The sequence below is a fragment of the Brassica napus genome, chromosome C4 (genome assembly GCF_020379485.1).
Source record: "Brassica napus cultivar Da-Ae chromosome C4, Da-Ae, whole genome shotgun sequence".
Taxonomy (NCBI): domain Eukaryota; kingdom Viridiplantae; phylum Streptophyta; class Magnoliopsida; order Brassicales; family Brassicaceae; genus Brassica; species Brassica napus.
Window position 1 is genome coordinate 10,615,178 of NC_063447.1, and position 25,379 is coordinate 10,640,556.

At 36.7% G+C, this 25,379-nt stretch overlaps 1 protein-coding gene and 1 pseudogene across 2 annotated transcripts in view; one reads left to right on the plus strand and one right to left on the minus strand.

Moving 5' to 3' along the window:
• Positions 1–316: 316 nt before the first annotated feature.
• Positions 317–25,379, plus strand: part of LOC111205056 — a 32,515-nt gene continuing 7,452 nt past the window's right edge. Inside the window, exons 1-4 of one of the 2 annotated variants that reach the window (XM_048753556.1) lie at positions 317–430; positions 654–841; positions 927–1,089; positions 1,192–1,465. In XM_048753556.1, the coding sequence (XP_048609513.1) occupies positions 353–430; positions 654–841; positions 927–1,089; positions 1,192–1,251 (489 nt within the window). In that variant the 5' untranslated portion in view covers positions 317–352 and the 3' untranslated portion in view covers positions 1,252–1,465. Of the gene's footprint in view, positions 431–653; positions 842–926; positions 1,090–1,191; positions 1,466–25,379 lie in introns of those variants that run through there. The other variant, XM_048753557.1, reaches the window with a different exon arrangement.
• On the minus strand, positions 1,574–4,118 carry LOC111205617 (annotated as a pseudogene).

A 25,379-nucleotide genomic window follows, 5' to 3' on the forward strand; every position in this document is an offset into this window, starting at 1 on the left:
TGAATGGATCATCTAAATAGATCATACAAATGAATCATCTAGATGGAGATTGACAAATGGTGAAACAAACAGCCCCTAATGCATTTGTGCTTCCTCAGTTTCAGTTGACATTTTGCTTCTGAATGCTCTGTGTGTGTTTGATCAAATCAGAAGAGAGATTTCAAAATCGAATTGATTGTTGAAATAGTTGACGTGCACAGTGCAATCAGGTAAGATTAAAAAAGCTTAACGGGCTTATGGGCCTTGAATAACTGTGCCAGTATATTTACCTTTCTCTCGCTTATTCCAACCTCTAAAATTCAAATTTGCTCGTCTCTCCTCTCTCTCTGGTAGGGATCTCGACTCTCTAGCAATGGCGCTTTCTGCAGCTTTCAAGGAGAGACTAGATCAAATGGAGTTTACCAGAAACCAGCGACTTCATCTTCTCCAGGTACCAAACAATCCATCCATCAATTACACGATCCACATATCTTCTCTTCCTTCGATTGAATCATCGAGTTGTCAATGTACGCTACTGATTTCAACAACCTTCCGAGTGTGAGAAAGTAATAGAATCGCTTCATCTCCGTTTCAACGGAGATCTCTGGTTGATGATTATCTGTAGCTTTAATTTTGATCGAAATCAAACAGATCATACTGTGTATGTTGATTAGGCGGAGAAAGAGCTACAAGTGGAGAAATCACAGATACTAGCAACCAAGCACGCAAGCATACAATCAATAGAACGCAAATGTTTGATGCTCGACCAGAAGATCGTTTCACAAAACCTCAAGATCACGCTTCTCAGATCTACCATCCAAGATCTCGATTCCAAATACCACTGCTCTGTTCAGCAATTGAGGTTGATATCCACTCTCTGACTCTGTTCTTGGTTTTTGGATAGTTACGATGATATCAATCAATGTGTTGATCGCTGAGCTTTACAGGACGCTAAAAAGCGAGGTTGAAGAGTTAAAGGAGTTAGACCAAGAGAGGGAAAAGTATTACGAGCTGAAATGCTCTGAGATGAACGAGTTCATGCAAAATGTGGAGCGGTTCAGATCAGAGAAACGGTTACAAGTCGAGAACTTGAGAGACCAAGTCAAGGAGGTATATAAGTATATGTATGAACATCTTTCAATGCGTTCAGTTTTGGATTTGACTAAAACATTGTGAAGTTTAATTATATCATCAACCTCTGGGTTTTTCCAGCTTAGCTCAACGTTTGAGGAAATACATCACAAGAACAATTATCTGAGGAACACAAATTAAAGGTATGATGATTCCTCTAATCATCATATCATGAAGCGAGGTGCAAAAGCATATAAACACGTTTGCAGGTAAACCATATGGATTATATGTTATGATGATTCAAGGTTTGTAATTTGATATGAAAAAAATAAGCCATGAGAGTCCACTTAAAACCTTGCCCAAGAATATGGATTTAGTACATAGTGCATCAAACAATAACATCTAGAGATTTTTTAACGTAAAAATCACCACCAACCAAAACATCATCACACCACTCAACTTTGCCCCAAATCTCCTTTCCTTGACGACGTCTTTCTAGCGAAATCTCCGCACACCGGATAACTTTTGTTCTACCTGTTGTTTTCGGAAAAAACATAGCCAGTTTCCCGCCGTAGCTCCCAGTGTAAGACCAGGCTGAAAATCTCGCATCAGCCAACAATTCTTCCAAACCATTCACCATTCACCACTACCCAACTACTCCCTTTTGGGTCATAAGCTCTCAGCACCTCCCAACTATAATCGAAATAATACAATATGTCATCAACGACACGCGCATTCCTCCACTTGAATCTTGTCAGTTTCCCATTTTCTCTCTTTTGGATCGTAAACAAAGCTGTAAGAAGGATCCCTCATGTACATCTTACCGGCCATAACCACACACTCACGAGCCCACAGGTAACCACTCATTGTCTCTGGCGTTGTCTTCTTAGGCTCCCACATTTCTGTTTCTGTATTGAACACCGTCATGACCATCTTCGTTGGGTTGTTACAGTATCCAGTTACATATATTTTCCCGTCAATGATGTCAGCAACTGAAACAGACATGGTTACATTCATGCTAGGCAGGGGGTGCACCGTTTGGTATCTACAGTCAATGCTTATCGCATTCTGTGGAACTGAGTTAAACCTACCAAACACATATATCCTTGACCCCACCGCGACAAAGCCTCCCTTGCTAGGCATATTGGAAAGCGAAGGGAAAAGGACCAAGCTGTGATTGCCGTTGGCTTTCGGGCAGAGAGCATACAACTGGTAATTACCGTTTTCTCTGCTACAGAGGACAACATAGAGAGAGTGTTCCGTGCATCCTAACAATGATCGTCTTGCGTATAGCTCATGGGAGGTAACAAGTGATCGGAAGTGCTTGGAAACAAGGGAGAGTTTTGGATAGTAGCATCTCCGTACACGCGCTAATATGTCAACGATAATTTCTTCGGGAAGTGATGGAATCAGAGACTGCGGTTCTGAATATTGCTCCTTCTTTGACCTAGTTTTAGACGACATCCTCAAACTGTCCTCCAATATGGGAGAGAAACGCACAACAACCCTAACTTTAGGCTCATTAAAATTAACTGTCGGAGCGAGAGAAGAAAGCCCGAAACACTAATTTAGTTTATATAGTTTTAATCAAATACACAATATAACATGTTTCCTATTTTAAATGGACCAATAGTTAGGGCTTTGTGTTTTTTTTGTGAATGATATTTATCTCAAACATAACAAAGACCCACAAAAGGTAGATTACATATCCGATAAACTAGAAACTATAACTCCAAAAGCATATAAACACGTTTGCATTGCAGGTAACCATATGGATTCTTTTTTTTTTTGTCACTGAACCATATGGATTCTATGTTATGATGGTTCACCTTACATGTTTGATAATTTGATATGACAAAAACAAGATTAACCGGCCATGAGAATCATGGTTCTTTGGTTTTTGGATAGTTTTGATGATATCAATCAATGTGTTGATCTTTAAATATTATAGGACGCTCAAGAGCACGGTTGAAGAGTTAAAGGAGTTTAGACCAAGAGAGGGATAAGTATTAGGAACTGAAATGCTCAGAGATGAACGAGTTTGCAGTAAGTCGAGAACTTGAGAGACCAAGTCGAGGAGGTATAAGTATATATGAACGTCTTTAAATGTGAATCATAAAAGAGTTTTAAATATTACTATTAACGTATGTTTCTCAGCTTATCTCAAAGTTCGAGGAAATTCATAACAAGAACAATTATCTGAGGAACACAAATCAAAGGTATGATTCCTCTAATTATCATCATGAAGAGAGGTGCAAAAGCATATGAACACGTTTGCAGGTTAACCATATGGATTCTATGTTATGATGATTCAACGTTTGTAATTTGATATGAAAAAATAAATAAGCTTAGAAAGCCATGAGAATCACCAAAACCTTGCCCAAGAATGGGGGAGTTCATGCATCAAAGAATAACATCTAGGGTTTTCACAACGAAAAGATATCACTACGAAACAAATCATCATCACACCAATCAATTTTACCCCAAATCTCACTTCTTCCCTGGTGGTGCCTCCTTTCCAGTGAAATCTGCGCAGACCGGATACCTTTTATCATACGATCTTTAGAGAAAAACAAAACCAGCTTCCCATCGCAACTCCCAGTGTAATACGATTCTGAAAATCTGCCTTCAGCCACCAATCTTTCCAAATCTTTCCCCACTACCCAACGACTCTTTCTTGGGTCATAAGCTCTCAACACCTTCCCACCACGAGTATCAAAGTAATACAATACGTCATCAACCACCCACCCACCCACCCTCCCACTTAAACATATTCAGCCTCTTGCCTGTCTCCCATTTACTCTCCTTTGGATCGTAAAAAAAGCTGTTACGAGCGTCCCTCGTGTACATCTTACCAGCCATCACCACACAACCATAGGGCCGACCTATCATAGTCTCTGTCGCAGATATTTGTGTTTCTGTATTGAACACCGCCATGACCATCTTCGCCGATGTATCCCATGGGATTTTAGTATATCCAGTTACATATATTTTCCCGTCAATGACGCCAGCAACTGAAACATTCATGGCTGCATTCATACAATGCACGAGGCGCACCGTTTGGAATCTACAGTCAATGCTTGGAATCGGCAGATGGTGGTAACGGTTCAACATATCAAACGCATATATCTTCGAGCCCACGGTGACGAAGCTTCCAACGTGGGGCACATGGGTAGGCCAAGGGATAAGGACCAAGCGCACTACAAGAAAACAACGATATTGTGACGGACATATATTGTGACGGACATTCCGACGGAAAATGAAATCCTCGGAATATACCGAGGAATTTCCGAGGAAATTCCGAGGAAACACAAAATTGGGTTTCCTCGGAATTTCCTCAGAATATACCGACGGAATTCCGAGGAAACTACAGTCCGTCGGAATATTCTGAGGAAATTCCGAGGAAAACTCTGTTCCTCGGAAAACCACCGATGAATTACGAGAAAATATTATAGCCGTTGGAGAGCCGTTGGGGGATTTTACAAAATTCAGAGGAAATTCCGACGAACTAGTTTTGTCCGTCGGAATTCCCTCGGAATTTCCTCGGTATGTCGGCAGGATTTAAACTATAAATACAAGCACTCCTCTTCCTCTTCATTCACTTCATATCTTCATCCTCCCTCTTACTCTATTTACACACGAATTTGATTCATAAAAAATATGTCTTCTTCAAATTATTTTCGTTCTTGGATCGATCGACCTCATTTGGATCCGAACACGAGATTGCTTACGGAAGAATACCAACGAGGTATAACTGAATTCATGGGGTTAGTTCACCGACAACCGGAAGCAAAAACAAGTATGTTAAGATGTCCTTGCTCTAATTGTAAAAATAGAAAGGTTATTAAAGAGTGGGATGTTTGGACTCATCTATATTTGAGTGGGTTTACACGAAGTTACAAAATTTGGTATCATCATGGGGAAACTGATTATGAACATGGTAGTACTAGTGAACCTCAGCCAGCGGTTAGATTAGAAGAACCAATTAGAACGGATGTAGATTATGGTGTAGGTACTGAGCAGATGGTAAATGATCATTTTAGAGGGGAAGATTTACCCAATGCAGAAGCTAGGAGATTTTATGATATGTTGGATGCTGGAAAGCAACCATTGTACGAAGGTTGCAGAGATGGTCATTCAGCTTTATCATCTGCTACAAGATTGATGGGCATTAAAACATATTATAATTTGGCTGAAGACTGTGTGGATGCGATTGCTGATTTTGTAAAAGGTATTCTACCCGAGGATAATGTAGCTCCTGGTTCATACTACGAGGTTCAGAAACTCGTAGCTGGTCTTGGTTTATCGTATCAGGTAATAGATGTATGCAGCGACAACTGCATGATTTATTGGAGGGTGGATGAACAGCGGGTTACATGCAAATTTTGTGGAAAGCCTCGTTATAAAGATACAATTGGAAGAGTTCCAGTGCCATATAAAAGGATGTGGTATTTACCTTTGACGGAAAGGTTGCAGAGGTTGTATCTGTCTGAACGCACAGCGCAACCAATGAGATGGCATGCGGAGCACTCAACAGATGGTGAGATCAGACATCCTTCAGATGCAAAAGCGTGGAAGCATTTCCAATCAAAGTATCCCGACTTTGCGTATGAGAGAAGAAATGTCTACCTTGGATTATGTACTGATGGTTTCAGTCCGTTTGGCAAGAGTGGAAGACAGTATTCTCTATGGCCCGTCATTCTTACACCATACAACCTCCCCCCAAACTTGTGCTTGCGACGAGAGTTTTTGTTTCTCTCGATTCTCGTTCCCGGACCAGAGCATCCTAAGAGATCACTTGATGTGTTTCTTCAGCCACTAATATATGAGTTGCAACAACTATGGGCTCAAGGTGCTGAAACATACGATGTTTCGTGTAAAGAAAACTTTCAAATGCGGGCAGTACTAATGTGGACAATAAGTGATTTTCCAGCATATGGTATGTTGTCTGGATGGACAACGCATGGAAGGCTATCATGTCCATATTGTCAAGATAACACTGATGCTTTCCAACTAAAGCACGGAAGGAAAACGTGTTGGTTTGACTGTCACAGGAGATTCCTACCACCTGATCATCCATATCGTAGGAGTAGGAATTTGTTTACGAAGAACAAGAGGGTGTTTGACAGTCCACCTCCGGAAATTTGTGGGAAAGATTTGAAGATACAACTAAGAGATTTTGGTGCAGAAAGGACGCCAGAAGTCGGTGGACATGAGCGTTTTCCGGTAGATGCTGTTGGAGAACTACATAACTGGCACAAAAAAAGTATTTTCTGGGATCTGCCATACTGGGAGGATCATCTGCTAAGGCATAATTTAGATGTCATGCATATTGAGAAGAACTTTTTTGACAATCTCATGAACACGATCCTTAATGTTCAAGGTAAAACAAAGGATAATTTGAAGTCAAGACTGGATTTAGTCGATATATGTGCTCGTTCAGAACTTCATGTTGATGAGAATGGTAGGGCTCCTTTTCCCATATACCGACTTGATGCAGCGGGAAAAGATGCGTTCTTTGATTGGATTTCAAACGATGTGGAATTTCCAGACGGTTACGCATCAAATTTGCGTAACTGTATCGACAGAAAGGAAGGAAAGTTTACTGGCTTGAAAAGCCACGATTGCCATGTAATGATGCAGCGCCTCCTTCCGTTCGCCTTCAAGGAAATATTACCACGAAATGTTCATGAAGCAATTGCAGGGATAAGTGGTTTCTTCCGCGATTTATGCACGAGATCAGTGACTCTTGAAGGTATTGAAAATTTGAAGACTAACATAGCCGTGATTCAGTGCAACCTTGAGAAGATATTTCCTCCCTCATTTTTTGATGTTATGGAGCATCTTGTTATTCACCTGGCAAGAGAATTGGAACTTGGTGGTCCTGTGCAGTATAGATGGATGTATCTGTATGAGCGGTATATGTTCCATTTGAAGAAGATGGTGAAAAATTTAAGTAGGGTGGAAGGTTCTATAGTCGCACAGATGATCAATGAAGAAACTTCAAACTTTGCCGAGTACTACTTTCCAGCAGAAGTTCAGACCAAAAACAGAAGACCTGCTCGGCATGATGATAGAGGCGAACGGGCAACATATCATGTTACGGTTCCAGACATTTTCACAGACGTTGGACGACTTAGCGGAAAACCAAAGGACCGTCGACTTACTGAGCAGGAGCGCAGTCATTTGCAAACATATTTGCTCACCAACTGCGAAGACGTTCTTCAATATGAGAGGTAAATAAATGAGCTTACAAATTTTTATTTTAACAAGTTGAAATTTAAATCTTAATTAATTACATTATTGTCATCATATACAGGATTTTCATGGCAGAAAAGCGGTTCGAGTATAGATACGCCACAGAGGACGAACTAGAAGAAATGAAGCAGAGAGAATTTACTGGATGGATGTTTACTTATGTGAGTGCTTTAAACAAATTAAAATATATTTTATCACATATTTATACTAATTCACATTTATTGATATAATATATATATATGTGCTATTAATAGGTGTCTGCTGGTTTGGCCAGAGGTGAAACATTTGACGATTGGATACGTGAGATGGTCGTTGGACCAAACTTTGTTGTGAAGTCATATCCGAGATTTTGTACTCGAGGATATGCATTCACAACTCAGAAGAGGAGACGTTCGAGTACGACTTATGATGCTGGCGTTTGTTCTGCATCAGGAGATGATGTATACTACGGACACATACATGAGATTTTGGAAATCAAGTATTTGGGCATGGTTGGATTGCGCTGTACTGTTTTCTATTGTGATTGGCACGACAACACCCCAGATCGAGGTGTGAGAACAGATGCATTTGGTGTTACATCAGTAAATTCGAGGCGAAAGCTGCAATATTATGATCCTTTCATTCTTGCTTCAGGCCGATCAGGTAATTAAATGTTAATTATTCAGAATGATTCATCATCATGTGTATTAATTTATAATTTTTCTAAATGTTACAGGTTTGTTATATCAAGTACCCCCGGGTAAGGAACAGAGATGATCCATGGGTTACTGTTACAAGACTCAACCCGAGAGGCCGAGTTTAGGGAAGTTCTGAGCTGGAAGACCCACTACAACCAAGCACATCCGGCAACTGTAGTGCAGCAGAAGATTTAGCTGGAGTTGGCCTTGTAGTCGATTTAACCGACTTTGGAGAGGAAGCCGTCGTTCACGTAGAGGATGAACCAGTAATTGGAGAGTTTCACCAAGATCCAGATTCAGATTCATCTGGTGATGATGACTCGGAAACAGACTACCATTGAACTTTTTTTTTTTTTTTAAGAAATACCGAGGAAATTCCGAGGAACACTTGATATAACCTCTTTCCTCGGATAATAGTTATTTGGTTTATCTAGCAAGGCAAAGCTGAATACGAATTAAAAGCTACACAAAACACAACCAAATAAAACAAAGAAACCATGTAAAAGAAATACGAACTCATAATTAAGAAACCTAAAAAAAAACTCAGTTCAAAATTAACAGAAAATAAGACCATAAGACGTTAGAATAGAAAAGAAAATAAAATAGCCGGTGATAGCTCCTACTCCTCGTCTCCTGCTCCAGATGTTCCTGCATCGTTGGGTCTCTTGGACCTCTTTCTTACCCTGTGTGTACCACTCGAACCCGAACCAGAGCTGGATGGAGAGTTGTCCCGATGAACTACATCATCCTTTTGGCAACGACACGGCCTGATACGTGAAATGGCAGCCCAGATCTTGTGTAGCATGTCGTTGTTTGTCTTTATGCTCTGATCTCTCCAATGTTATTGCTGGCGCGAAGTGGCGTTCGGTGGAAGCTCTTGCAGCTTGTACTGGCTGGAGTCTGATGGGAGTAGCTGATGGGGTTGTGAATCATCTGGAATGGCTTGTGCAGCCTCATCTTGTCCTTCTTCATCAACCACGCCCTTGCCTTTGGTCTGATATTTTGGCGTGAAGAAGGATGGCTTGTCTACTAGTGCGGTAGCAGGGGGTAGGAACTCAACTGCAGCCTCTGAAAGTAGAGCAGTCAGGCCGATCTGAGGCAGGTGGCAGTAGAGTGTTTTCTTCGCTCGGTCCTGGAATACGTAGACGTGAGGACCATCCCGATCGATCCTCGAGTGGGGACCAGCTATGAACTCCTTACTTACTAGAGAAATGACATCCAGGTAGTTCCAAGCAATGTTGTTCGATCTGTCCAGTGCTACCTGGTGGTTCTCACAGTCTACACCCACATGTCTAAGGATCCGAGTAATCACTGCACCAAATCCACATGCATTGCTCTTGGATTTGGTTACTTTCCCCTTGTATCCTGCTAAGTTTGCGGCCAGCACCGCTCCCATGTTGAAGGCAGTAGCAGGTGGGAATGTAGAGTTTCCAAATGCCGGTAGCAAATGCCTCACACCTTGGTACAGGAGGCACAACTCCCATTGCGTGACTGATGCGGCTGTGGTTGTCCCGTATAGCAATGAGCCAATGAGGCGTGTCGCATATCTCAGTACTGGGCTCCGGATAAGTGACTCCTTTGCCTGAGAAGATCTATAAACCCCTGTGCCAATCGTTTCCCAGAAGTTCAACAGCTCTGAAGTCCAATAAAGACCATATGTCCTCTCCCCCGCACTCAATCCAAATAGTCCGCAGAGGTCTGTGAAAGATACCTCATAGTATACTTTCTGCACTACGAATGCCAGAAAACCTTCCTGATGGCTATCATCGGGACGGGTGACGTATGCGGATGCTATGAACTGGCGTACCAACTCCGGATAAGTGGGTTCCTTGAGGTTGCATAGTTGGCCTAGACCCATGTTCTGGAACAGTCCTTCAATGTCTGCTTTGATTCCCAATATTGTCATCGTCTCAGGACATGCTAGTTGTGTAGCCGGAACGGCTACCTTCTTCATGTTGTTGTAGTGGGTGGTATCAGACTTATCCCACTTCTTTGGCCTTTGCTTCTCCAGCTGTGACGAACCCGCTTCTTGTGTGTTTTTCTTTGCTGATGTTTTCGTGCGCTTCATTCTCTACAAAATAGAATCATTGCTCTCAACATGGTTATAATCAATTAAGAAGGCAAAGCTGAACATGAAAATGAAAAGCGAAATCGAGTTGTGATAAAAAAAAACGAAATTGAAAAAAATTCTCTATCCCTAAATCATCTCAAATCATGTTCCAAACTCGTTGATCACAGACAATTGTGTTCTATTCCATGTTTAAACATCTGTTTCATGCATATTTGATCAAGGAATCAACACGGAAATAAGAAATTCACAAAACCCAAAAAATTGCTCAAGAACACGATTTCAGAATGTGGAGATTCGCGGAGTATACCTGTCTTAGGGTGAAGACGAGTGTAGGAATCAGGTAGAGCTCGAAAAATCAAGTGGAATAGAGCCCAAAATTGTTCAAATCGGATGATTATAGAGAGAGAAAGGGGGGGGGGGCGAATTATAGGGGAAATCGGAGGGGGTGAGAGTTCTAAGGTTTAGATCCAAACGCATCGATCGATGCGTTTTTTTAAAAAAAATTACGTTTTAAAACCCCAAACACTAGTTCGTCGGAATTTCCTCGGAATATTCCGAGGAAATTTCGAGGAAGAAGAGGGTTTCGTCGGAGTTCCCTCGGAATAATCCGAGGAAATTCCGAGGAAATAGGGTTTTTAAACCGAAAACAACGTTTTGCCGTTTGAATAACACCTATATAACCCTTATTAAGTGTCTTACGTTCATTATGAAGTCAAAAATTTGTTCCTTACCGTATAATTAACACTTTTCCGATTGTATGAACGAAATCTCGCAACATAAGAGAAACACTTATACCTTTTAACGAACGGTAAAGAGAATACTTTCAATTAGTTTTGAAATTTGTTATTTCATGGTTTATGCTCATGTATACAAAGAATCCTCAATGGTATGCATTACAATTGTATAAGAAATGAAATACGGCAAAAAAAAATTGATGTTTTGAAACCCCAAACACTAGTTCCTCGGTATTTCCTCGGAATATTCCGAGGAAATTCCGACGGATATTTTACTATCTGTCGGAATTTCCTCGGAATATTTTCATTTTACCGGGCAAATATTTCGCGAAAATTGAAATTAGAATTCCGACGGAATTCCGACGGATAATGTCCGTCGGACCCTAGGTTTTATAACCACGAGCCCCTTCTTCTTCCCCATTTCTCTCTTCTTCCTCTGCGCGACTCCTCTCTTTCTCTCCGGCGATTTCCCCCTGAAATCCGACGATATCTCCGGCGATCTCCCTCTTCTCTTACACAAATCATGTAAGGACCCTATCCCACTCTCTTAGGTTCTATTTGCTAGGTTTTTGTGTAGTTTTGATAGATTTTTGTTAGGGTGATTGGTTAGGATTGTGATTTGGTTGTATAATAGGTTTAGAATTGTGATTTGGTTGAATAATTTATTTTGTTGAATTGATTTAGAATTTTTTTATAAATTTTTTTATTTTTTGTATTTATAAAATCGATTTTTGTATATAAAATCGATTTTTGTATTTTACAAAACGATTTTTCTATATAAATTCGATTTTTTGGATTTTACAAAAAAAAATTTCTATATAAATTCGATTTTTTGGATTTTACAAAACATTTTAATTATTAAACAATTTTTATTTATTAAAACTATTTTTTGTTTATTAGAACTATTTTTATATATTTATTAAAAAAATCAATATATATAAATCTTTTTCTGTGATTAAATTATTTTGGATTTTTTTTTTAATAAAAAAAATTAATTTATATATTTCTGTATTTATTAAATATATGTTTTTAATTTACAGGTCTCATGATGATCAGACCCGGCCTCGACAGCGTCGTGGTCGTGGTGGTACGGGGAGCCAGTCTCGGGATTCCAGCCATTTTCAGGATTCCCCTTCGCCCCACAGCTCCAACCATACATCTCCCTCTGCTGCACCCGCTCATGCTCCTCTCGCTCTAGCTGCTGCATCCGCTCCTGTTCCTCCGGGTCCTCCGGGAGTGATGAGGGTTGCGAAGTTGGTTCAACAGCCCGGTCGTGACCATCTTCCGTATCTCACTCCGTATCCACATGGACGGGGTCAAACATGGTAATTAAACATTTTTTTTTTCTTTAAATTTGGATTCATTATTAACCGTTTGTTCTTTTAATAAGGTTCAACCGATCCGGGAACGGGATCAGCGCATGGATCAACCGTATGATGTACTCGGCCCTCGACAGTGGACATCCGACTTTCACTCACTTCCCAACCGACAAGCAGGTTCTGTGGTTTCGTCAGTTTGCGGTAAGTATTCTAATTTTTTACTTATATTTTTAATCTTTAATATAAATTTTCTACTAATTGTGTTTTTTTTCCAGCAAGAGTTCAACTGGAATTCCGATGAGACGCTCTTTATCTATCACAACTTCGTCCATAAAGTAATGGACAACTATGGGAAGCAGATCCACGAGTGGAAGAAGAAGTGGGAAATCAATAAGGTTCGATTTAATTTATTAAACAATTTTTTAATTTATTAAACTATTTTTTAATTTATTAAACTTTTTATTTTTTTTTTAATTAAAAGGTCCCAAAGTCGATGAACGACACGGTCTGGAAGGAGTTGTGTGCGCATTGGGATAAGGAGGAGACGAAAGAAACTTCTTCCACCAACTCCACCAACTGCAGGAGCGACCGTAAAGGGAAGAGCATCTACAAGCATAACTTGGGTGCTCAATCTATTGCCACTCTCGGAGATCGCATTGTAAGTTCAACCGCTTTTTCTTCAATTATTTGAGTTTCAGAATTTAAATTTATTGTGCATTTCTTCTAATTTCTAATGTTTCTTTAATTTTATGTTTTTTTTCAAGGCGGAAGAAAATGATGGCGAGCCGGTCGATGATCTCGCCCTAATGAGGAGGGCGTATACCAACAAGAAGACCGGCCAGATTGATGACGGTCTTGTGAGGGACGTGGTCGACCTGGTCCAAACTCAGGTGGTAGACGAAGTGTCTCAGCTTCAAACCGAGGATGACGCTTCGACGGCTTCGACCAACTTGTCCCGGTTTCGAATCAACGAAATCGTTGAATCCGTAAGTTCTTTTTTTTTAAGTTCAATTCATTTATTTCTTGGTTTAAATTTCTAAATTTGGCTTTTTTCTATTCAGTCGGTTCCAAAGAAGAAGGGACGTTTGTTCGGTTTGGGTCGTCGCACCCGGTCGGTTCCTCCTTCTTCTGCACCACCGCCCTTTGTTGATCCAGAAGTACTTACGGCTCAGTTGAAGGACAAAGATGATCGAATATCTTTGTTGGAGACCCAGATGGCGGCTCAACAGGCGGGCTATGAAGCACAGAGGAGGCTGAACCAGCAAATGATGGAGATGATGCAGAGGATGTACCCGAACGAGGTGTTCCCGGACGTGCCAGACCCATAGTTTTTTTTCCCCAATCTCGGAATGTTTTATTTTTATTTGTGAAACTTTGAATATTAATTAGTATGATTTCAATTTTACTTTTAATTTCATATTTTCGAATTTAAATTTCAGAAATTTTATTTTTTCAAAAAAATTAATATTTTTTACATTCCGAGGAAATTAATTATATTTTTCACTAGATCGATCGATGCGTTTTTGAACAAAAACGCATCGATCGATCCGTTTTTTTTTAAAAAATATAGCGAGGGACATTTCCCTCGGAATTTTCCGAGGGACAACTCCCTCGGAAAGTTCCGAGGAACGGATCCCTCGGAATATACCGAGGGAACAGTTCCTCGGAATAAACCGAGGAAAAAGTCCGTCGGTATACTCCTATCGATCGATGTATATATGTCCAAACACGCATCGATCGATGAACTTCCGAGGAATTAGCCCGACGAAGTTCTACCTCGGTATATTCCGAGGACTTTTCCGACAAACAAGGGATCCTCGGAATTTCCTCGGAAATTTATTTCCTCGGAATTCCGTCGGAAAATTCCGAGGGATTTCAGAGGAAAAAAGAAATTCCGAGGAATTATTTCCGACGACGTGTTTCGTCGGAATTGCGTCGGAATAACGGTATTCCGACGAAATTCCGACGATTTTTTCCCTCAGAATCCTTGATGTTTTTTTGTAGTGAATAACATGTAGAGATTTTTTAACGTGAAAATCACCACCAACCAAAACATCATTACACCATGTACATCTTGCCAGCCATAACCACACAATCATAAGGCCACATGTAACCACTCATTGTCTCTGCCGTTGTCTTCTTAGGCTCCCACATTTGTGTTTCTGTATTGAACACCGCCATGTTACTGCAGTATCCAGTTACATATATTTTCCCGTCAATGATGTCAGCAACTGAAACAGACATGGTTACATTCATGCTAGGCAGTAGATGCACCGTTTGGGATCTACAGTCAATGCTTATCGCCTTCGTTGGAATTTTTATATGGTGGTAAGAGTTCAACCCACCAAACACATATATCCTTGACCCCACCGCAACAAAGCCTCCCCTGCGAGGCATTTTGGGAAGAGAAGGGATAAGGACCAAGCTGTGATTACCGTTGGCTTTCCGGTAGAGAACATAGCAATAGTGATTATCGTTTTCTTTGTTACAGAGGACAACATAGAGAGAGTGTTCCGTGCATCCTAACAATGATCGTCTTGCGTATAGCTCATGGGAGGTCACAAGCGATCGGAAGTGCTTGGAAACAAGGGAGAGTTTTGGATAGTAGCATCTCCCTACACGTGCTAAGATGTCAACGATGATGTCTTCGGGAAGTGACGGGATCAGAGACGGCGGTTCTGACGATTCCTCCTTCGTTGACCTAGTTTTAGACGACATCCTCAAACTATCCTCCAATATGAGAGGGAAACGCACAACAACCCTAACTTTAGGCGAGAGAAGAAAGCCCAAAACATTAAAATTTAGTTTACATAGCTTTAATCAAATACACACATGTTTCCTATTTTAAATAGAACAATAGGTTCAGCTATTAGGGCTTTGTGTTTTTTTTCCTTTTTTTGTGTGAATAATATTTATCTCAAACATAACAAAACACAAAAAGAAGATACAAATCCGATAAACTAGAAACTATAAGTCCAAAAGCATATAAACACGTTTGCATGTAACCATATGGACTCTATGTTATGATGGTTCACCTTACATAATAGTAATTTGATATGACAAAAACAATAATAACCAGCCGTGAGAATCATGGTTCTTGGTTTTTGGTTAGTTATGATGATGTCAATCAATGTGTTGATCTTTGAATATTATAGGACGCTCAAGAGCAAGGTTGAAGAGTTAAAGGGGTAAGACCAAGAGAGGGACAACTATTACAAGCTGAGATGCTCTGAGATGAACGAGTTCATGGGAAATGCGGAGAGGTTCAGCTAAGATAACCGGTCACAAGTCGAGAATTTGAGAGACCAAGTCAAGGAGGTATAAGTATATATAAACATCTTTGAATAAAGAACAGTTTTTTTTGGTAAGTATGTGAATTTCATTAACTTAATAATGAGGCAAAGAGATACAATGGACTTCTACTAATCTAATCCTATTAAATCTAAGTCGCTAACTCAATAAGACAGAGCAATGGAGCCATAGCAACCCACAAAAAAAGTAAAAAGACTCACTAAGACTAATAAGGTTCAATCACAACCACGAGGATGCGAGAAGCTTAGCTAGTTTTTAACAGGTCTTAAGACAACCATTCAGCAAACAGGAGACCAGAGAGAAGATCTTGAAGCTGGAACCTGCATCAAAATCGCTCGGGCCAATAGAGAATCGCAACTGGAGAACAGTCTGAGGCACCGCAGACCATCCCGAAGGCGACATCGAAAGAACGACAGGCGAAGCAGGGTCGGCAAGCCCTAGTCCGGCCATCGCAAGCAATGAAGTCCACTCCAGACGTTGCTATCTCAAGAAACTGTCACGCCATACTCTGAGAATCCTAACTGATGTAAAGAACCGGTATATGAAGCAAAGGTGGAGTACTGGCTGGTGGAAGAAGAGGTTTAATGGCTGGACTCTGGTCCCACCACGCGAGCAGAGCACGAGGGATTCCAGCAACAGAACACCAAGAGAGGCAGAGACAACGACCAACTTCCTTCTGAAGCTTGAAAAACGGAGGAGCCAGAGCTCCTTACAGCAGGCGAAACAGGAGGAGGGACTAGGCCTGGGCGTTCGGGTACCCGTTGGCGTTCGGATCGGGTTTTTCGGATTTCGGTTCATTTTTATAACACCTCCTAGGTCCCATTCTAGTAAATTTGCAAGTACGGGCCGGGTTCGGATATAACACATCGGGTTCGGGTCGGTTTTGTATCACATCATAGAACCCATAAAGTAATCATATATCATTCGGATTCAGCTTATATTGGATCGGTTCGGATATACCCGAAATAAAATCTAAAATTTAAAAGTAAAACATAAGAAATATATATTTATTTATGTATAATTAAGTATTTAAGGTAGTTATTTATATTTTAAATACTTATTGTTAGATAACAAATCAAAATAAATATGATATTGAATATTTGAAGTATATATTCATGTTTCATATAATTATATTGTATATTATTTTGGACATTCGGATCGGTTTTTTCGGATATCTTTTCGGATTTTTCGGGGTTTTCGGTTTTTCGGGTTACCCGTTCGGGTTTGGTTAATAACACTTCGGGTTCGGATATGTTTTATACCACCTTACAAGATCCATTCGGATATTTTTTACATTTCGGACTGGATACGGATCGGATTTTTCGGTTCGGGTTCGGTACGGATTTCGGGTTACAGATATTATGCCCAGGCCTAGGAGAGACCTGTCTGAGGTAGCCACACAAAACGGAGTAACGGCACGAAACTCCAATCCAACCCAAACCCGAACAGATCGAAACCCAAAGAAACACCAGGTGGTTGTCTAAGAACTATTACTGAGAAAGAAGTCCCCGACGATGAGTCTCGAATCGCCTTTTCAACTTGGAACAAGAGGGGGAAGTTCTTACCAAAGCAGCCGCAAGAGGAGACATGGGAGAGACGGTGGAGGTAGAATACTGACCAGAACGGCAAAGGCAGCGACCAAGAGGGGGAAGTTCTTACCAATAAAACAATATTTTACTAATCTTTATATATATAGTTACGATTTTAATAATGAAATAATAATCCGAAAATATATATATATAAGAAGATACAAATACATGTGAAAGTTTAAAACAATCTATTCAATGAAAAAATATATCGTAAACTTATTATGTTTTAAAAATTGATAGACACATATATTATAATATATACCAATTTAGAATTGAAAACAAAATATATATATAAAAATAAATGAAAACACATACATTATTAAAATCGTAACTATATATATAAAGATTAGTAAAATATTGTTTTATTGTCATATTCAAAGATATTGTAACATTTCACAAATTTAGAAAGTTTTTAAAAAATTAAACTTTTCGCTTCATAGATTTATATTATCGAGTAAATAATTAAACATTTAGTTTTTGTTTAATTTTTAAAATAAACTATATACAGTAGAACCTCTATAAATTAATACTCGATAAATTAATAATCTCTGTAAATTAATAAATTTTTTCGGTCCCAACTTGGGCCGGTGTAAAATATGACACAAATCGATAAAATAATAAGATAATAATATTTTTAAAACTCCCATGTAAATATATAGTCCCATTAAAATCATAATTAATAATATATCTCTATATATATTTTATATAAGTACAAACTAAGCATTATATTGTTGGTTTTATATTCACAATGAAAATACTTCTATTTTTCTTAATATTTTAATATATTTTGATAATATTTTAAACTTATATGGAAAACCACATAACAATTCTATGAAACATAAAAATATACATCAAATAAGATAATAAAATAATATGAAAGTCAAATTTCTAAAATTTAAATAATGTATATACCGTAAAATAAAAAAAAATCTTATTTTATTAATAAAAGTAGAAAAAAAGAAAAAAAATCTAAAAAGGAAAACTTTTGTAAATTAATATCTCTATGAATTAATAAAATTTTAAAGTCCCAACATTATTAATTTATATAGGTTCTACTGTAGTTTAAAATTTGTTTTCATTGGTTTAATGTAGTAAAGATAATCATTGTTAGATAATATGATTTTTTTAATTTTAAAAAAATCTTTATAATTTTAAAATTAACATCGACAAATATTTAAATATTTAGCAGATATAGGTATATTATTACAACATTAAATTATATCTATTTAATTTATACTATCTATAAATCTAATAGATCATCTATTGTTTAAATCCAATTATTGATAGCCCAATAAAAATTTCTGCTAGGCCCAAAATTTAAATGATAAGATTAGATATTAAATGTAACATGACTTTCTAGGAATATGTCCATTAGGTCCATTTTTTAAAAAATCACACATGAATCAAGGTTGTGACTTATGTTTTAATATATAAAGATAAATTTTAGGTAGCCTAATGCTAGTATTCTGTGACTTGATACATGTCATAAGTAATTGGGAAGAATTACGTAGTTTTTTAACAACCCTTACTTCTGTTTAGGGCTGTTCAATATGGAAAAACCGAACCGTACCGAACCGAACCGAACCGAAATAGATAATATGGTTTGGATTTGGTATATACCATACAAACCGAATGTATATGATTTTAAAAAAACCGTAGGATTTGGATATGGTTCGGTATATAACCGATAAAATCGAATAAACCGAATAAAACCGATCAAAAAATAGAAACATGTAAATATGTATATATTTTATAGCAACGTATGAAAATCATAAGTTATTTTTTTTTGCTAATAACTATTACCATATTTTTTACAGTAATAAAATAGTTCTGATTTGTAAAACACTTGAACTATAATTAAATAACAATTCATAGCAAACATGCTTCTTATTTTCTTAGTCTTCTTTTGATCTTTTTGCTTTAATTTAGCATTGAATAAATTGAAATAAAGATTATAAATTTGATGATAACAATTAGTGGAATTTCTTCACAATTTTTGTATTATCTATAGACGAATAGAGTTTCGTGTTTAATAGAAGAAACATGACTTTGATAAACGCTAAATATGAAAGAATATAATAACTTATTTTTTGTGCTTCGTGTTTCTGTTTTATTTTTTGTTTTTTATTTTTATTATCAAAATTTTGAGATTTGATTTTAATTATAGATTTGATTATTTTATCAGATGATAGAAACATTTTTTATTTTTGTTTTTTTATTTAAACTTATAATATTTTTTAATAAATGAATGTGTTGACAACAAGACTCTAAAATTCATATAATATGATCCCAAAATAAAGAATTATGTTTTTTGGTATAAAACCGAATAAACCGAAAACCGACGGTATATAAACCGAACCGAACCGAAGTAAATATGGATTTAGAATGGTAGTTATATTTTACTAACCGAAATACCCAAAAACCGAAAAAACCGAACCGAAACCGAACCGATATCCGGATTGAACACCCCTACTTCTGTTTCTCAAATGGTTCTTATCTAAACTATTAAACTATTAAAACCGAAGTACGAGTAAAAAATAACTCTAACTTTTATTAAATATTTACAAGAGATTGCCACTGGTCTAAACCGTGTTTAACACTTAAATCATACCAGTTAAATTTAATTTAAATAATTAACAAAACATTCCATTTATACCACACTTCAAATAAACCACCGGCTTTAACCAGATTGCTCAATGTAACAAAATCTTAGATGCGTGTCACGTATCTGTTGAAATCTACTTTCCAAATTAGATTACATTTTCGAATATTGCTATATATTATTCTAATAAAAAGGAATATTCTTAATTTTATCAATCTTATCAGGCAACATCTAACTATAAAATAGGAATAATAATATAAGGGATTAGCATGCAATATAGGTTGATATGTTTAACGACTCCGGAGATATATTAAGATAAGGTTTGAATTTTAGCATTGTTATGGAAATAAAACAAGGGGTTTTTGCAAAATTGACTCAAAACTCAAAGTCAAACCTAAAACTAACCCATGTTTTTTTTTTGGATTTTTTTTTTGTCCTATTCACCCCGTAAATTCATATTATTCACAAAAATACCAGTAGTTTTTTTCTTTTTTTTTTCCGAAAATGATCTTTTTACTCTCTTAGCCTCATCATCTTCAAGTATTTACAAGATTACCATTGCCATCAATACACCAACCATCATGAACAAACAATTTGAAGCTCTTAATGCACCTCAAATCGATTTACACTCTTTGTTTCTCAATTCTTATGAACTAAAAACAACATCTCTTTCACTTTTTCTCCATATTCATCAAAAAAAAACTAAAATTTTGATTCTAAAATTTTTATGGTTCATAGAGCCATTGAAGCTTACGATTCTTGGTGGGTCACTTTTGTTTGAGATTCTGGGTGCTTGGAGAATATTTTTTTTTGTGCTAAAAAAGTTATCTCACTAGTTGAAACTATGAAATTAGTTTTTTTTCTAGATCTGTTTGTCCAGACGACTTTCGGGTAAGTCGTCTGGCTGTAGACGACTTACATGAAAGTCTTCTGGTCAATGCAATTGACTTTAAATGTGTTTTTCTAGACGACTTACATGAAATTCGTCTATCTTTGTTTGTTAAAAAAAGAATCAAAACGACTTCCATGTAAGTCGTCTAAGGTAAATGGGTTAGTTTTGCATTTGACCGCATTGTGTCAAAAATTTGACTTTTCCTGGAGAAAATTAAAAAAATCAATATTTTGTTATACCTAGACGACTTCCATGTAAGTCGTCTCAGGTTAGTTTTGCAATTAAAAAAATAAAACAAAATAAATTATTTTTGTCTAGACGACTTACATAGAAGTCGTCCATTAGACGACTTAAACGAAAGTCGTCCATGATTTTATTCCGAGATTCTGGTCAAACCTTGCTTATCTTGGACGGCTTACATGTAAGTCGTCTCAGGTCCAGGAAAAGTCAAAATTTTGACACAATCTGGTCAAATGCAAAACTAACCCGTTTTACGTAGACGACTTACATGGAAGTCGTCTCGATTTTTTTTTTAACAAACAAAGATGGACGACTTCCATGTAAGTCGTCTAGGTTAAAAATCAATTGCAAAACTAACCTAAATGGACGACTTCCTAGAATATACCAAACGACCTTCGTGGAAGTCGTGTGCGTCAATGTTTAATAAACTTTCATTTTCTCTAAAACTATAAAGACTTTTAATTTTTTTTTGATAATTCATGTATATTAGTCAATATTGGGGCTACTGAATGAAATTTATAACTTAATTGGTGTATTTATGAGGTTACCAACATTCATGTTTAGTAAAGTTTCTAGCTAATCGTGAAGACTTTCGTGGAAGTCTTCTACGTTAATTTTGTAAATTTGTTAAATAATTTTAAGATATGTTTATTTAATTTTCAAAAGTTTTGAGTAACTTCAAGAATATCAAGTAACATGGTTTAATGTGTCTTCTTAAATCATAAGATATACTTTTTACTTATGTATCTAATGAAAGTGTTCTTTCTTTGAACTTATGTAATGTTTTATCTTTTGTGAATTTGACTAAGTTTTCTTGAGAATTCTTCTCCTTTAGTTGTAATAAATTTGATTTTTTTTTTTTGTGTTATTGTGTTTTGCTATTGAAGTTGTATCAATAACTTCAATTATGTCAAGTAATTTTGGCAAGATAATATTGTGGAAAATGAACATATTTACCTATTTTTACATTAATATATCTTTAAATTTACAAAAAAATCACAACTAAAGGAGTACATATGCAAACTACAAAACAGACCACAAACAAAACTATTATAGATCATTTCTCTATAAAGACAAGCTTAGACTCCACTTGATATGGAAGAAGACTCCGTCAGAAGACTTCCAGGAAGTCGTCTGGAAAGAAGTTCTAGCGCATTATATTTTAGAAGACTTCCGAGAAGACTTCCCATAAGTCTTCCAAAGTTTGATCCAGATCTGAAAAACATGTATATCAAACCCAGATCTGAAAAACCTGCATATCATATAAAAAAATGTTCAAATGGCTTAAAAACAGAGAAAATGAGTGGAAAATTAGATAGAAATACTTTTATAGAACACACAAAGTACATATACAAGTGGAAGATAAGAACCATCTGATTAAAAACCTGCAACAAAAAGATAGATTAATGAGAAGGACATGAGACAAAAATGAAAAACTCATATAAAGTTTAGTGTTTTCAAGTCAAAGAGATTATAGTGGGTTTGGAGAATTTTAGTTTGAGAAAAATGTATGAACTTTATGCAACATGAGGTTACCAAATGAAGAAAAATCAGATATAAAAACTTACCAAAACACTCAGATCTGTTATGAAAGGGAGACATGGGAGAAAACTCTGTCAGAAGACTTCCTGGAAGTCGTCTGGAAGACTTCCTGGAAGTCGTCTGGAAGACTTCCTGGAAGTCGTCTGGAAGACTTCCTGGAAGTCGTCTGGAAGACTTCCTGGAAGTCGTCTGGAAGACTTCCTGGAAGTCGTCTGGAAGACTTCCTGGAAGTCGTCTGGAAGACTTCCTGGAAGTCGTCTGGAAGACTTCCTGGAAGTCGTCTGGAAGTCTTCTAGCCCAGAAGTCTTCCAGTTCTGAAAAACCTGCATATCCAAATCCAGATATGGAAAACCTGCATATCCAAAAACGTTTAAATGGCTTAAAAACAGAGAAAATGAGTGGAAGATTAGATAGATCTACCTTTATAGAATACACAAAAAATACATATCTAAAATTAATAGATCTACCTTTAAATGAATGGAAGATGAGAACCATGTTATGAAAAACCTGCAAAAACAAGATAAATTAGTGAGAAAGACATGAGACAAAAACTATATATTGATATAAAGTTTGATGTTTATAAGTTCAAATAGATTAGAGAGAGGTTGGAGAGTTTTAGAACGAGGAACATTACATTTTGGTTGCAGCTATTTGAGAGGAGGAGAGAGAATGTGTAAATTTTTCTTTATATAGGGAGACAAAAAATCCAATTAGGTTAAATATTTTCGATTCAGAAGACTTCCTCGACGACTTCAATATTTTTAGCGGGAAATTAAAATATTTTTAGCGGAAAACTAAAATATTTTTAGCGGGAAACTAAAATAGAAGACTTCCTAGACGACTTACATGTTAGTCGTCTAAACCCTAAACATAACCTCTAAACTAAATTAACTAACTAAACACTTCATAAAATCAAATTAAACTTAAAAAGTGTTTACTATACACATAAATAAGCACATATAGGTAAAAATTTAATTTAAAAAAAAAACATTTAAGCTTTTCAAAATCTAACCCTAAGAATACATACAATACTACAACATATGTTGTCAAACCCTAAACCAAAGAATATCATGATTAACTACTTTCACTCATCTATGTTGAAAACTATTCAATTTTATTATATCTTAATTTACATCACTTAAAACTGTTTATAATTATATGATTTTAATTTTTCACTTGTCAAAATATTTTTTAAACAATTTATAAATTATTTTTAAGATCAACACTACCAGACGAATTACGTGGAAGTCGTCGACGACTTCCAATATCTCAGAAGACTCAGACGACTTACCGGAGCTATATTCGTAAAAATGAGTTCTGTTTTTTTATTTGGTCACAAGGCTTGAGCGTATTTTCACAAGGCTTTTAGATTAGTTTTGGATTTGATTCAAGTTTGAATATATGTTTGCATTTAAAATCAAGTTTTGAATCATATTCGGCAAATCCCCTCGTAAAACAAAGTTAGCATTTTTATTAAAAAAAAACAAAGTTAGTTTTGTGTTAATAAGGAAACACTATACGTTTGTTTTTCTAGAAAGAAAAGTAACATACGCTTAATGAGCTTTTGTTTTTTTTTTTTTTTTTTTTTTTGAAAAAAGGCTTTTAATGAGCTTTTTGTAAAAATCATATATTATATTATGGCTCAAACGTAATTATCCTGTAATATTTGTTATTGATGGTTTTTATTAATTTTAACAAAAATATTATGAATCTATATTGCATGCTTAAAAGCTATTTTCTATATAATCTCAGTAGCTTCATAAAATTCACTTACATTATATATAATTCATGAAAACAACTTTTAAATATATTTGTGTATAAAAAGTTATTTTCTATATAATTTCAGTAGCTTCATAAAATTCACTTACATTATATAGTCTGTGAATAAAATTTTTAAAATATTTGTGTATAAAAATATTTATGAAATAAAGTATTAGACTGTAATAGTAATTAAGTATGTATTTGCTAATAGTTTGTTTTTTCATTATATAGCTCCATTTCCTTATAGTAAAAACACTTAGGGCATCTTTTCTCAAGTTCGTTGAGCTCGTGGTGGCATGATAAGAATCATGTTCGTGCCATATGATCTCCTGTTTATGATTGGGACCTCATGCAACGACCGCTTCACTTGCCTCTACAGCTTGTCAGCGCCGGAGGTGTTGTTTCTCCATTCATGACACTACAAGAAAACAGCGGTATTTTGACGGACATTCCGACGGAAAATGAAATCCTCGGAATATCCCGAAGAATTTCCGAGGAAACAGAAAATTTGTGTTTCCTCGGAATTTCCTCGGAATATACCGACGTATTCCTTGGAAAAAACCGATGAATTCCGAGGATATATTATAGCCGTTAGAGAGCCGTTGGGAGATTTTAAAAATTCCAAAGAAATTCCGACGAACTAGCCGTTTCCGTTGGAATTCCGTTGGAATTTCCTCTGTCTGTCGGCAGGATTTCAACTATAAATACAAGCACCCCTCTTCCTCTTCATTCACTCCATATCTTCATCCTCCCTCTTACTCTCTTTACACACGAATTTGATTCATAAAAAACATGTCTTCTTCAAATTATTTTTGTTCTTGGATCGATCGACCTCATTTGGATCCGAACACGAGATTGCTTACGAAAGAATACCAACGAGGTATAACCGAATTCGTGGGGTTAGTTCACCGACAACCGGAAGCAAAAACAGGTATGTTAAGATGTCCTTGCTCTAATTGTAAAAATAGAAAGGTTATTAAAGAGTGGGATGTTTGGACTCATCTATATTTGAGTGGGTTTACACAAAGTTACAAAATTTGGTATCATCATGGGGAAACTGATTATGAACATGGTAGTACTAGCGAACCTCAGCCAGCGGTTAGATTAGAAGAACCAATTAGAACGGATGTAGATTATGGTGTAGGTACTGAGCAGATGGTAAATGATCATTTTAGAGGGGAAGATTTACCCAATGCACAAGCTAGGAGATTTTATGATATGTTGGATGCTGGAAAGCAACCATTGTACGAAGGTTGCAGAGATGGTCATTCAGCTTTATCATCTGCTACAAGATTGATGGGCATTAAAACAGATTATAATTTGGCTGAAGAC